Source organism: Lolium rigidum, chromosome 2 (assembly GCF_022539505.1).
Source record: "Lolium rigidum isolate FL_2022 chromosome 2, APGP_CSIRO_Lrig_0.1, whole genome shotgun sequence".
In the NCBI taxonomy this organism is placed as follows: Eukaryota; Viridiplantae; Streptophyta; class Magnoliopsida; order Poales; family Poaceae; genus Lolium; species Lolium rigidum.
In genome coordinates this window covers 201,310,701-201,325,594 of record NC_061509.1, presented here as the reverse complement: position 1 = coordinate 201,325,594, position 14,894 = coordinate 201,310,701, and the positions used below count along the sequence as shown (strand labels likewise).

The 14,894-nt window shown below is 44.7% G+C and overlaps 1 protein-coding gene and 1 pseudogene across 1 annotated transcript in view; one reads left to right on the top strand and one right to left on the bottom strand.

Annotated features, from left to right (window-relative positions):
- The window catches only part of LOC124690468 (glycosyltransferase BC10-like), a 5,361-nt gene extending 3,949 nt beyond the window's left edge, over positions 1-1,412 (top strand). The window contains exon 2 of the mRNA XM_047223854.1: positions 573-1,412. Within this exon, the coding sequence (XP_047079810.1) occupies positions 573-1,214 (642 nt within the window). The 3' untranslated portion in view covers positions 1,215-1,412. The remainder of the gene's footprint in view (positions 1-572) is intronic.
- Positions 1,413-1,590: 178 nt separating this feature from the next.
- On the bottom strand, positions 1,591-10,038 carry LOC124692837 (annotated as a pseudogene).
- Between the last annotated feature and the right edge of the window lie 4,856 nt (positions 10,039-14,894).

The window sequence follows — 14,894 nt, the reverse complement described above, 5'->3', positions numbered from 1 at the left end:
CTTTTGTCAGATTTGTTGAGCTCGTCAAAGACGAAGCTGGAAACTAGGTGACTGATGAGCTAGTTATCTAAGTAAATAAAGACCTAATAATCCATCATATACTACTCGTATCTCTAGGTTGCTAATTTTGCCAACGTAACATAAAATATGTACAACAAAATATATATCATTAGAAAGCTCAGATCTTATACTTTCTAATGGTATAATTTTTATAGTGTAAAATTTATATTATATTGGTCAAATTGATAATCTTGGGATACGCGTAGGCCCTGTAAACTGGGACGGAGGTAGTATGACATTTCCGAGCGCAGAAAAAGAATCCATATACTCCGACATTTCCGCGCGCAGAAAAAGAATCCACACACGACATTTCCGCGCGCAGAAAAAGGATCCATATACGACACGTAGAAACCTATAGAGTCCGGCGTCGAGCAAGAAACATGGACTCACAATTTCACCGTACGACATGACACACATGCATGTTGGGTTAACTAGAGTATCATCATACATACAGTACAATGAAGACTACTTACTAAATGTGTATATATTGGTGTGATGACGTGCACGAACAGGAGGTGAGATGGGGCCACATCAGCATGGTGGAAGCCGAGCGTCGCCTCCTGGCGCACGCCCTCCTGGACCACTCCAACGCCCGCTTCCTCCTGCTCTCGGAGTCGCACGTCCCGCTCTTCGACTTCCCCACGGTCTACTCCTACCTCGTCAACTCCACCAAGGTATTCGTGGAGTCCTACGACGAGCTCGGCGGGACCGGCCGCGGGCGGTACAAGCGCGGCATGGCCCCCGCCGTGGCCGCCTGGCAGTGGCGCAAGGGCTCGCAGTGGTTCGAGCTGGACCGCGCCCTCGCCGCCGCCGTCGTCGCCGACGCCGTCTACTTCCCGGTGTTCAGGAGGCACTGCACGCGCAACTGCTACGCCGACGAGCACTACCTGCCGACGTTCCTCCACATCCGCCACCGGGGGGCCGCAGCCAAGCGGAGCGTCACGTGGGTCGACTGGTCACACGGCGGGCCGCACCCGTCGCGGTTCACCAGGATGGAGGTCACGGTGGACTTCCTGCGATGGCTCCGAGGCGGGACGACCTGCGAATACAACGGGAGGACCACCACCGTCTGCTTCCTCTTCGCCAGGAAGTTCCTGCCCAACTCGCTCACCCGCTTCCTCAGATTCGCGCCAAAGCTCATGGGCTTCGGCTGAATTGGAGGACCTATACATATGACCGCCCAATTTTCTTTGCTTTAGGGTACAATACAAAGATACATACATCGTCACACGATTCTTTGGTTCATGTTCACCGGCTCCTTTTTTCTTCATAGATTTCCTTCTGTAATGACCAATATATGTACTCTAGCAAATGCAAGAGCATAAGAAAGAGAAGAAGAATTTGTTAATCAACAGACCCCTCGATCCAGTCATAATATTGTGTGCACCCCTGCTCACTTTGATTATAACTACAACAAAAGGGTACCTCTGCTTGCTCCTATCATTTTTCTATGGTTAAATTTCAACGATGTGGCCATAATATCATCATCAAACACTAATTTAGAGACATCAGCATAGAACAATTCCGTAGTGACAGAAACTAGCACTTTTATTGGAATAAGACTAACAGAATTTTATGTTAACATATCGACATTTTACACGGTGGGGCGGGCGCTCGTGACCCACTAAGATGCATCGGCCAAACAGGATACGACATCACATTGGATAAGCACACGGATATTCATCTTGTTTTCTTATCTTCTTTATTATCCTTCTCGACCACTACTGGAGCTGCAGGTATGCTGAACCACCACTCTCTCAACCTTCTGGTGCACCTCTCTGTGCTTGCTCTCCTTAGTGGGGAATTGTTCGTGAACACCTCCAGAAACATGGCCAGGACAAGCAATCTTGTGGGCAGGAAAGCAAGGCATAGAGCCATCATCAACAGAGCAAGGATAGCTTTATCAGTAGCCTGTAGAATACAAGAATTAATGAAACGTAGGGACCAAACCTGAGAGAAAATATACATTCAACAAGGTAGACCAATTGAAATTTTTCAACAGAACTCGCAAATACAAGCTCTGGCATTCCGTGGAAAATTTGGGAATGAAATCATTTAGTCAAGCACTGTCCATGAAATCAAACAGTAAGGAACTTTTCACAGAGCAGAACGAAACCGGGAATGTAGATACTGCTCCCTCCCGTCCGACGGAACTTGTCTTAGATTTATCTAAATTTGGATGTACCTAGACACACCGAAATTACATAAATTTAAGAGAAATTTCGTGGGACGGAGGGAGTGTGATTTTTAGAGTAGTTCATACTTCCCGTGTATTGTTGTGTTTTTTCCCCATTTTATAAGGGCCTCCCTGCATATTTGACGCACAAGTTCATGTATATATATATTGTGGCCCTTGGCCACATGAAAATACAAGTTGCATATTTCTTCAAATGGTATATGAGCCTAGGGTTTTCTTTTTCCCACCGCATGCGAGATAAGAGAAGCGGAAGATTAAGACAAAAAATTTAGCTATCTTTGCTCAATGTGATCTGGTTATTCAGTTCGCACACACTTCCCATTTAATCATCAGTACTTCATTATAATTTAATGAAACAAAGCATGTATGGTTTGGATTATCAGTATTTCCGCACTAAATTATGTATAAATTTGCCAAGTTAAAGTGTAATCTGGGCTTCCCTTTGGACAATATAATATCTACGCAATCTATAATGTGCATTACATTCTTAGTACACTATTGCCCGTATATAATATAATAGAGCAGAGAAACAAAACTGCAAAACAAGATATAAATTATAAGATGAAAATACTGAGAATTAAGATGATAGTCACCTGAGATGGAAAAGCCAGCAGTAAGGCTCTTATCTTCAGAAGAACAATATTTGCATCCTGGACAAGCTCTTCAACTTTGGAAATGGCATTTTGAACAGCTAATAGCTGCTCCATTGTGTTCATTGAAGGAGGAGATGACACCTTGACCTCAGTCATAGGCTTTCCTTGACTAGTTAGTCTTGTCAGGAGCATGAAGGCTGCTGATAACAATAGGACCATAACAACAAAATAGACTACCCATCCCCTGTCTCAGCATAGAAACATAGGACCATCATTAATCACTAATATGAACGGATGAAAAATCATTGATGAATTAGCAACTTGAAATTAATATTCATCATAGCCAAGCACTTGTACTACGCTCAAGTTGCTAGTAGAAGCTACCCTAGTACTTTGGCCAAGGAACTATTGGTATCCATAGGCGTATTGGCATAGATGCATGTGCGCCTATCAACTGCTTACTATCAGAGTGTCAGTTTGGAATTGCTACTCTGCTATTGCTCTTAAAAGAGAGACTGCTCTCAAGATATTTCAAGAAAAAACATAGTGTAATTACAATACAACCAGTCATGAACATTACATTTTTCATGACAACATAAATACCATACAAAAAGGGCTGGGAGTTTTTGATATTATAATAACAAGAAATGCACCATAGATGAGGTGGGCCTTTTTATCCTAGAGAAAAATATTTTCTTTCACTTTTCTTGGTTTCGAATGGTACAGAGACGCTTAACCTTTTAGAGCACTTAGTTGACTTGCCCTAAAACTCTCATACAACCCAATCTGAACCAACAGCAGGAGATGAAGTTCTGATCCAATAGCGTGGGAGGTGGCCAATGAGCTGCAGTGCGGTGTGGTTGGCTATGAGGATCTGCTGGTGGCATGCGAACCTCCGGCTGTACAGGCAGTGAGAGATGGCCAGTCTGAGTGAAAACTCAGCCGCGACTCCGGTCGGTGCTGGTGCCAGCATTGACGACGTCCCAGGACACCGCGCCCCTCCTTGGAGGCATCATCGTGGGGCTTCCTACCTCTTGCCATGGAGGTCTCGTGCTGTCTGGGTGAAAACCCAAGTTCCAGCCTCGGCCAGAGCAAGTGATGGCGACAGTCCCGTCGCTTCCCTCCTTGGGGGCGTCGTCTTGGAGAGCATGACCTTGTTGGGCAACGGTTGGATCGTTTGCCATCCAGTGTTGTCGTGCCAGCGGGGATGGAGGATGTCGAGGCAACGGCCCCGGAAGGCAGCAACTTTATAGTGATGCCATTATAAGGATTCCTGTGATACAGCTTTAGGTGATGCCGTTATAAAATGGACTTCCATAATCTCCCAACAAAAGGTACTATCCAAACTCCAACTACCCACACATTCTTTACACGAATATTAACTCCTGCAAACCCCATAAGTTTATTTTGCAAGCCTTCTTCCATTAGTTGTTGCAGAGCATAATATCCTGTCCTTACTTACGTCCTATTTGTAATGTTGGATAATACAAAATAACCAACAACGCATACTAGAGTGGTAACTGTCAAAGCATCATGTCTGACATAAAGAACATGAGAACAAATGTGGACAGAGTAGCATACCTGATGATAATAAAAGAAGATAGCAAGCAAAAGACCAATGACTTCAGAGGCTCATCCCATAATGCCAGCGATACCAAAAACCTCCATAGCTCACTTACCGGAGATAACAATTCCTAAACACAATTAATAATTAATTCAAGATTGCCTATAGAAAACTGCTATTCGATAGACATGGTTAGTACCATACTGTAGAATTGAAAACATAAACCATTAAGAGAAAGTTTGATATACAGAAAAGAGTAGCTTGCATTACAGATTACTGAACTTTTCCATTTAGTTGAACTAGACCACAAAGCTCCCCCAACTGAACACTCATGTAAGTGGGTCACTGTTGTGGCTGCTTAGAGCTTTGAAGGTGATAGGGGTGAGACACAGGAGGATGAGTTCGTTCTCTGCGTCTAGGTGCCGTTGCCGGCGACTAGATCTGATAGCAGGGGATAGGGATCGAGAGAAATCAGAGGGATCGGGGAGAGCAAATAGAAGATACGGTATTTGTTATTGCTTGCCCGAAAACATACGGGATACACATCCTCTTATAGGAGGACCAGCCGCCAGGTAACCTGGTGTACCAAACTGACTCCAAGATCTGTAGTACACAAGTAGGACTCTTTTGACTGTTACCCTATTTTCCCTAATGCAGTAACTGAACTGGACTCTAATTATGGAAACTGCTATACTACTAACGCCACAACAGTCACTCTAGGTAATTAGCACACTAACTTGAGCACATGATCAGTGGCATGGCATGTTGATTCATGCACACTATATAGTGTGCTCATGAGTGGCATGTGATGAAAAGAAAGTTATTATAGTGTGCATTACACCCCTAAATATTTGGCCTTTCATAAATGCACCAAATCCACCTACATCTTTTGAATTTCAGTGAAGTACTAAATTGCCTTCTTTTGGAATTTCAATTTGAAAGTGTCAATGACAAAATTCACAAGTTGTAGATGGCAAATTATAGTCCATGTGCGATCTATAAAACAGATGCAACAATTTGCCAATTTTGAAGTGCAAGCAGAAATACGCACAATCTTGAAACTTCAGGTATAAGCAGTGCAACTCCAACAGAATATAGTTTCGATAGACATATATAAACATTGGAAACAAGAATATCGACTAAGTCCAAATACCTAATTGATCCGGTGGACATATATAAAGAATCCCTTGGCTATTTCTATTGCCATACTAAACAAATATTAAGCAGCTTCAAACACAGTCAAGTTATTTTACCTAGTACTTGGTATTGGGCAGTTATACTGGTGAGAAACATAAACTGGAAGCCAAAAAAAGAGAGAGACATGCTATCTATGCTTTCAGTTACAGATTAGACTAGTAGCAACACTTACTCTTTAAACTATACGTGGAACAGTAACATGAGTAAAGCAAATTGATGTCTTATAGTAGGAAACGAATATTCCTGCCTTTCTAGAACTTTAATCAAGCCAATGTATAATAGGGACTGAAACAGGAACCTGGCTGGAAACAATAAAAGTCTAGTGAAGTTGAATTAAGAAAGCCGGATTGAGCAGGTGATAATGCTCTAAAAGGTCAAAAAATCTAAATTAATTGAGCAGATGAAGAGACTACTTTTGTTCTGTGTTTACCTTCATCACTACCAAATTGGTATCAAGCCCGTCAACTTTGACTCCATCAACTGTGGCTTGTGCCAATTCAACCTTCTTGTAGTTGTTCATTGACTCAGTAACTGCCTTCTGCAAGGAACTCATTTCCCCAACGACTATCTCACCAACAGAGAGTCTCTCACTATTATTACCTGGTGATACCACGCCCAGATTTGACAGGACAGCCAAGGCAGACATAGAACGCATTCCAATGTTCAAGCCTGGTTTGTTGACTTGAGCTGAACTTCTTGATGATATAGCACTGGCTAGTGTTTCAAGTATTACATCTCCTCCAGGAAGTTTGTCACAAAGATTGAACATCAAAAGAGATTCATATCGACTGGAAACTGGAAAGGCCAATTCCTCAATGGCTTGTAACCGCAAGATGCCAAGCGAGGCCTTCAGGATTATTTCCTCTTTATCAACTCCATTTATGTCGAACTTCCTAAGAAATCTGTGGACATAAAGAACTTCTGATATGATGGCCAACCAGTAATCACGGCGAGAGTGGCCAGCCAGCTCTGGAAATTCTATGATAACTGGTTCTGTTCTGCATTCCACATCATAAATAAACAGTCATAGAGATGTAACAGAAGATGATAAGGACAAACCTATATGCTAATTATATGAAGTGGAACACTAGTCCTAACAGAACAATTTTTTTGTAAGATGAGCAGGAATGAGTTGTAATTACGTAATCAGTAAAAGACTGTATGTTCAGTTCACGTAGTATTGTTTATATGATTCGTGTTAAACTTACAAGGTGGTCGACTTGTACATAACAGCTTTATCAAATAGCCGTGAACCCCATGGGCCAGTCAGCTCCGGTTTAACAACCTGCTTTAAATCTTCTGCAAGTTCATAGCCTTTGGGCTTATCGAATGTCACAACCTTAACAGCTTCAAAGTAAAGAGCATGATCGGTAAGTGTCAATCTTCCTGCATCAGCAAAGGTTGAAAACCAGTGATATATATAACAAATGAACAATGAAAAATACAAATATTAAGAAATAAAAAATAACTAATCGAAAATGACAGCAACTTGATCATCCCCATCAGTAAACCATACACACCTGGCCATGTTGAAATCCCAACATGCTCAAGTACTGGTTGTGTTGTCAATGTGCCATCTACTTCTAGAACCCTTTCCCCTCTCTGAGATCGAAGACCCGATAGAAGCGATGACTCAGATTGCGCCTTCATTTTTTAATAGCTCTATATTATGAGACAAAAAAAAACACTCTTGATTCCTGCCTTTACCAAAACAAAAAAAATCCAATAGAAATTCATGCTTACCTATCCTATGTTAAGAGGGGAAATAAGAGTGTAACTGAACTTTATTGAAATAAAATTTAATAGACATGTTATCTCATGCATTTTCTTATGTCCTACTTTAAAAGAAGAGTAAATCATCAATAAATGATTTAACAAATCATTGCCATCCTAATTCAGATAGTGATACCACTTCAGAATGCCCATTAGTATTTGCATGATTTTAACTGGTCAAATTATTGTCTGCCTAGATGAACAACAAGGTATAGATAGTCAAACATGAGATAATATGCTACGATCTCAATGCCACATTACTCTACACCCTGCAGAAGAAAGCATGACATCACCCAAGCAAAAGTATTGTTGCTACTTGCCCACAACACAACCTTCTTACTTCAAGGCAGCAGTCTACTAACACAGCACAAATTATGAAATGAGTGGCCATATAAAGGTGTAAGCTACAAAAGCTGTACAAGTAGAACTTCAAGGAGATGAATCTTGGTAGGTCATTTCTCAACAACAAAAAAAAACTACATCTTAGTTCATGAATGTTATTTATGATTGCTGAGAATAAGCAGTAAGAACATAAGAAATCAAATGTGTGATGCAGTTGTATGCTTCATTTGTAACGACTAAGAATAGGTGTACACATCGTGGGGTGCACACATTAGCTGGAATTGACTAAATTACGCCATATATCTACATTCCTTTGTTTACATCAACTAGCAAGTCGTCAGTGCTACGTTGAACCAAAAACAAGGTGGAACATAGTTTGCAGTTGCAAGTTGAATTAATTCACTATCTTTCGTTTATCAATTGTGGACTATGCATGAAGGATATAGCTATGATTACGTGCAAGGCAAATTGAGACAAAGTCGATAGACTAGGTGAACTTTGGTAAGCTAGCATATCAAGGTTCACTCGGATTTTAATTTTGAAGCATGCCGGCGGAGATTAGAAACCGGAGAAGGGGGTTGGGCAACAGGAGGCGTGGGAAATAGGAGGATTCGAGAGAGGGTTGTTTGCTGCTATGCTAGTAGATTTGCATGGCCCAACCTTGTCAGGGTTGAAACAAGGAAGATTGAAGGAGTGAACATTTGACCATCAACTCAAATCTTTATAAGTAGGAAAGATGAGGTGATATACAGTGGTACGCCAGCATGAATGCTAGAAATGATCGAGCTAAGCTATCTTTATGCAATCATAAACTAGAATACGTATCACTCTACATGCACAGTTACTTATAGGAAGTACAGAGTGCTGTCACATATGAACTCTTCACAATAATATACTTTACACCACAAGGAGAGCCAATGTAACGAACACCAACCGGAAATCTGAAGTTGTGTGCTCAAAACCAGATATCCACGAAAAATTCATACATAAAGTGTACTTAATTTTAAGAAATAATAAGAATTATACCAGAAAGAGATAAAACAGCTATCACTCAGATATTTGAACAAGGCAATATACCAATGTGTACAACATATCAGTAAACAATCTGACCTGTCCAATCCTGCAAGATACTTATCATATACAGGAAATGGAAGACGCCCTCCACTTGTTGATGACAGCGCATCAAAGAGGTTTGAAGAAGTTACTACATCAGCGATTGTTGGTATGGCAGGTGCTATTCTTGAGAAAGCCTCTAAACTTACTGTGCTATCAACCTCAACCTATAAACAAGGAGAGATGAAATTATGTATAAAAGGGATACTATTACAAAACCAAAATGTGTCACCTAAGATTGTAGTGCAAAAACTCGGCCCATTCTGTATGACCCACAAGTAAGAAAACAAAGAATCTACCTTAACAGTGAGCTGGCCTGAAGAAGAGGGAACTTCCCAAGCTAACATCATATCAAATGTCAAGCGGCGGAGGCTTTTGTCAGCAAGATACCCGGCAACTTGTGAGACCTGTGCAAGTGCCCTAAAGCAGCAATACTCCAAAAAGTTTCTTGCATAGTTCCTTTGGTGCTTTATGGAATCAGATGCTTGCATATCAAAGTCATATATCATGTCTTCAATGGTAACGTCGAGAATTCTAGAAGGTAAAACAAACAGAAATTCAACAACATCTAATGGAAGCGAGCTGGACGTGGTGTAAACAAGAGAAGTCAAATTTGTTATGGGGGTGAATAAAGTATGACAGTGCATAGGCATGTGTGCTTATTTCTGCTCCACAAACAAAGCAAAGAAAAACATTACAACATTTGCATGAAAATAGAGAATGCTCAATAGGTTCCCAATCAAGCTAATAACTGGACAACTTATGCGAGAAATGAAATAAATTACAACATCACAGAGCATCATTTCCGGGAGAAGCGAGACAATAGGTTCCCAATCAGTTCACACAAGATGTTCGTTTTAATTGTTGAGGACATTACCGGGAGCAGCGAGAGACGACGACGCTGGCCATGGGGGAGAGACCGGCTACTGACGCGCTCTTGCCGGAGGAGGGAGAGCGGCCGGGGTCGTCGTCGTCGTCCCCCGCGCGACGGGGGACGGGCCACTTGAACGACCCGTCCCGGACGAACCCCTCGAAACCCTCCATGAGCAGATCCCGCGTCCGGCTCATCATCGCCATCCTCCGCCCGTTGGCCGGATCGCGCAGGGACGGTTGTGCTTGCCGTGTTCGGGTCTAGGCGGGCTGACGGGGACGGTGGTATTGGTATAGGCGGTGGGGCGGTGACGATGAGACGGGAGAGTGCGGTGAAGCAGAAAGACAACGGGGAAAGGAAAATCACACCATCTCTCCAAGGCTTGCACAGGTTTTCGGTTCCAACTACTAAATCATTTACTAGTATTTATCTCCAGATTGTAACTTGTTTCTCTTTCGCAAGATACTATCTCTACTATTAAGAGCAAACTGGTGAACGACTGATGCCACATTTTCGGGATGCGACAATAATACCCCCCACGTCTCCTACCAAGATGATTTATCTCAACGCAATCTTGAAAAAAAACCTGCTGTAGCAAAGAAAACGCAACTAACAAAACAACTCCAGCCCATGTCACTGTTGCGGTCAGAAACCCACCGGCGGGCAGCGACGGGCAACACCGTAGAGCCGGGAATCTCCCAGGACTGCGGCTGGCCCTGGTCCCTCCGAGCGAAGGCCCGCAAAGCCTTCGGCACGCACGTCCGATGCTGATGCAAGGCGTGCCACCTGACCTATACCTGGTCAGGAAGGTGTTGGAGAATGCCTCGCTTAGTTTCCTGCATGGCATACACGTAAACGTTAAATACGAGCCTCGATCGGCTCTCGAGTTGTCCCGTGAATCGGCTCAAAGAGCCGATCCACCCATGATGCGTACGAGGTGTACGATCAGATGGTGGTCCTGCTTGATCAAGATAAAGCTAAAACGACCTACTACGATTTAGGGTTTTCACCGCATAATCGGAACATCCTACTCGTGATCGAGCCTCGCGGCCACGCACGGTGATCGTAAACCGACACTAGACAAGGCCTAAAAACCAACACGAGGTTGATCCTCGGAACATCCTCGTCTAGGGCTAGCAAACTACACCCTACGCGCCACCTGGATCCTTCGACCCGTTTGTAAGGCCTAACAATGCAGATATTAAACTAATCCTTGAAGAACAAGGAGCAATCATAACGGATCGGATCTACTAGATAATGATCAGCGGGGTGCCGCCCTTACACCCAAGATAGGTGTAAGGGCGGCTAGATGTCTAAGGGTCGCACGACGATAGCATATGATACGAAGAACAATGCTAACCCTAAAGCACCTATGATAACTACGCTGCTCGCCATCAAAAAGGCTTCGAGTACGAGCAGCGCATGGACGACGAATAAACGTGACTGCGCCTAGATCGCAAGATGCGATCTAGGCAGCATGGTGCTTACCCGAAGAAACCCTCGAGACGGGGAGTTGGCGATGCGCCGAGATTGGTTTGTGGTGAACGTTGGTTGTTGTTTATTTCATAAACCCTAGATACATATTTATAGTCCGGGGACTTTCTAATTCAAGCGTGCACCTAACCGTGCACGGTTAAACTCTAACTTCTAAACTACGATGCGATCTACTATAAAACGTATACATGGGCAATCTAGCCCAAACTTGGTATAAAAGGCCGATTCATGTATTTTTTCTATATATATATTCTTCAAGTCCATCTTCAATCGCGGCCCACCTCTGATCCGGTCAAATTCTGGTGATAACACATGCCCCCCTGGTTTTGGAAATGACATTTCCAAAATCATTACGCTTTTCCTTCGTCGGGTCATGTCGTGGCAGAGCAAAACTGCCGCAGTATCCTTCATCATGATGCCTTGCCTCCTCCGCTTCTCCGCGTGGCCTGGCAAAAAAAAATTGAAAAAAAAGCAAACTGGTGTCACATTTTCAGGATGGACAATAATACCCCCCACGTCTCCTACCAAGATGATTTATCTCAACGCAATCTTGAAAAAAAACCTGCTGTAGCAAAGAAAACGCAACTAACAAAACAACTCCAGCCCATGTCACTGTTGCGGTCAGAAACCCACCGGCGGGCAGACGACGGCAACACCGTAGAGCCGGGAATCTCCCGGGATCTGCGGCTGGCCCTGGTCCCTCCGAGCGAAGGCCCGCAAAGCCTTCGGCACGCACGTCCGATGTCGATGCAAGGCGTGCCACCCGACCTATACCCGGTCGTAGAAGGTGTTGGAGAATGCCTCGCTTAGTTTCTGCATGGCATACACGTAAACGTTAAATACGAGCCTCGATCGGCTCTCGGAGTTGTCCCGTGAATCGGCTCAAAGAGCCGATCCACCCATGATGCGTACGAGGTGTACGATCGGATGGTGGTCCTGCTTGATCAAGATAAAGCTAAAACGACCTACTACGATTTAGGGTTTTCACCGCATAATCGGAACATCCTACTCGTGATCGAGCCTCGCGGCCACGCACGGTGATCGTAAAGCCGACACTAGACAAGGCCTAAAAACCAACACGAGGTTGATCCTCGGAACATCCCGTCTAGGGCTAGCAAACTACACCCTACGCGCCACTCGGATCCTTCGACCCGTTTGTAAGGCCTAACAATGCGAGATATTAAACTAATCCTTGAAGAACAAGGAGCAATCATAACGGATCGGATCTACTAGATAATGATCAGCGAGGTGCCGCCCTTACACCCAAGATAGGTGTAAGGGCGGCTAGATGTCTAAGGGTCGCACGACGATAGCATATGATACAAAGAACAATGCTAACCCTAAAGCACCTATGATAACTACGCTGCTCGCCATCAAAAAGGCTTCAGTACGAGCAGCCGCATGGACGACGAATAAGCGTAGTCTGCCTAGATCGCAAGATGCGATCTAGGCAGCATGGTGCTTACCCGGAAGAAACCCTCGAGACGGGGAGTTGGCGATGCGCCGAGATTGGTTTGTGGTGAACGTTGGTTGTTGTTTATTTCATAAACCCTAGATACATATTTATAGTCCGGGGGACTTTCTAATTCAGGCGTGCACCTAACCGTGCACGGGTTAAACTCTAACTTCTAAACTACGATGCGATCTACTATATATATATAAAACAGATACATGGGCAATCTAGCCCAAACTTGGTATAAAAGGCCGATTCATGTATTTCTTCTATATATATATTCTTCAAGTCCATCTTCAATCGCGGCCCACCTCTGATCCGGTCAAATTCTGGTGATAACACATGCCCCCCTGGTTTTGGAAATGACATTTCCAAAATCATTACGCTTTTCCTTCGTCGGATCATGTCGTGGCAGAGCAAAACTGCCGCAGTATCCTTCATCATGATGCCTTGCCTCCTCCGCTTCTCCGCGTGGCCTGGCAAAAAAAAAAATTTCTGTGGGGCACCACTTCCTCGGAAGCTGCTGTGGCATTGAATCTCCACCATATCCCCTTTTATTTAACCGTTCCAAACAGTTCGCTTCTTCATCCCCTTCGCATTAGCACCCAAAAAACCCTCCTGCGCCACCATGTCTTCTTCCTCCTCTTCCTCTTCCGGTCTTTCCTATCGGTCTTCCTCCTCCCGCGAGCCGACGCCGGAGGACATACGCGCACTCGAAGAGTGGGACCGGGAGGACCACGCCTCCTCCGTCTGGTCCGAGGACGACAAGTCCTTGACCAGCGGAGATGAAGATCTCCAGTTCCTCGCCGATGGGGAACTGGAATCGGAAAGCGAGGATGACTTGTTCCCCTGGGACGGCTGCCCCTCCTCTGAAGAAGAGGAGGGGGAAGACGACGACGACGACTCCCTCGAGGGCTACCCGCCAGCGAAACGCCTCCGCATGTGGTGGGACGACGACGACAGCGATGATGACGAGGAGGATGAAGCTCCCGTAGAGGGCTACGGGAGCAGCGACGAGGAGCCCACCGGCAGTAGTGCCGATGAGAGCTCCGGGGACGACGACGAGGGCAGCGACGGCCCGTAGACTAGGATCTACTAGTGTAGGCCCAGTAGTAGTAGATTGGTCAACAGACCCTTCTTTTGTTCTTCCTTCTTTGAGCAATCGGCTCTTTCTTTGTAAGAAATCCTGTCTATCAATGAAGAATTTTCCCCAATTTGATTTTACCGATTTCCTTTAAGATAATTTAGCCGATTCTCAATGAGCCGATGGTAACGCATCGGTCCTTCACAATCTATCCTTCAACTCTTTGACTGATGACTTTGAGACCTGGTGGACAACGTGGAAGACCCTTGCCTTCACGAGGGTCCTTAAATTCCTCTCACCAGCTCCGGTGATCCTCCTCTGCCAAAACTCACCGTCCTTGAAGAAGGTTCAGACGCATGACCAGCCGATGATACTCCAATTGGCTTCTAGAAACAGAGCATCTACCAAGTCAGCTGCCCCCCGAGTCTCAGTCAAGGTGAAACAGAGACGAGGACACGCAATTCAGACAAATGGACTTGGGCTCGATCATGTCTGAGAGAACTACCATGCAGAGCCAGCCAGAGCCGATCACCCCTCCTCCGTTGAAAGTCGATATTGCAGATGATCACACAACGGCTCAGCCAACGTAACTCCTCGACATAGAGCTGGAGGTCCTTGTGTTTTGCACATGCCACCGGTAGATCCCATGAAATTTGTGCTAGAGTCGATGGCCGTGCATCGGCTTTGTCCCTCGGCTCCGAAGTCGATGTCCGTGCATCGGCCGTACATTGCAAGAAACTCGCGTGATAATTTTTTTTACGGGCCGATTTTTCTATCGGCCCCCAATGTTTCACCGCACATGTATCGCACATGTTCATCCGATTAGGTGCCCCAGAGCCGATTCTCGCGGTGTATCTGCTGGTATCGGCTCTGTGGTTAGCCAAGGCACTATATGTGAACGTCGGCTCTGTTAGGACCAGTGTGGACTTCTTCTAGCTCATCAGCCGACGCAACCCCATTGCCCATTAGATTGGCGTTGAACCCAGGCAGAATGGATGGTGAGGATAATCTTGGCCGATTGCTGGAATCGGCCTCCATGTTGAATTGCTCAATGAAGGTTTTGTAATGTTCCTCCATAGATCCTTGGGACCGATCACATGGATCGGCATCGCCATGTTTATTCATAGACGTTATTCTTGTTACATGGTCAGGC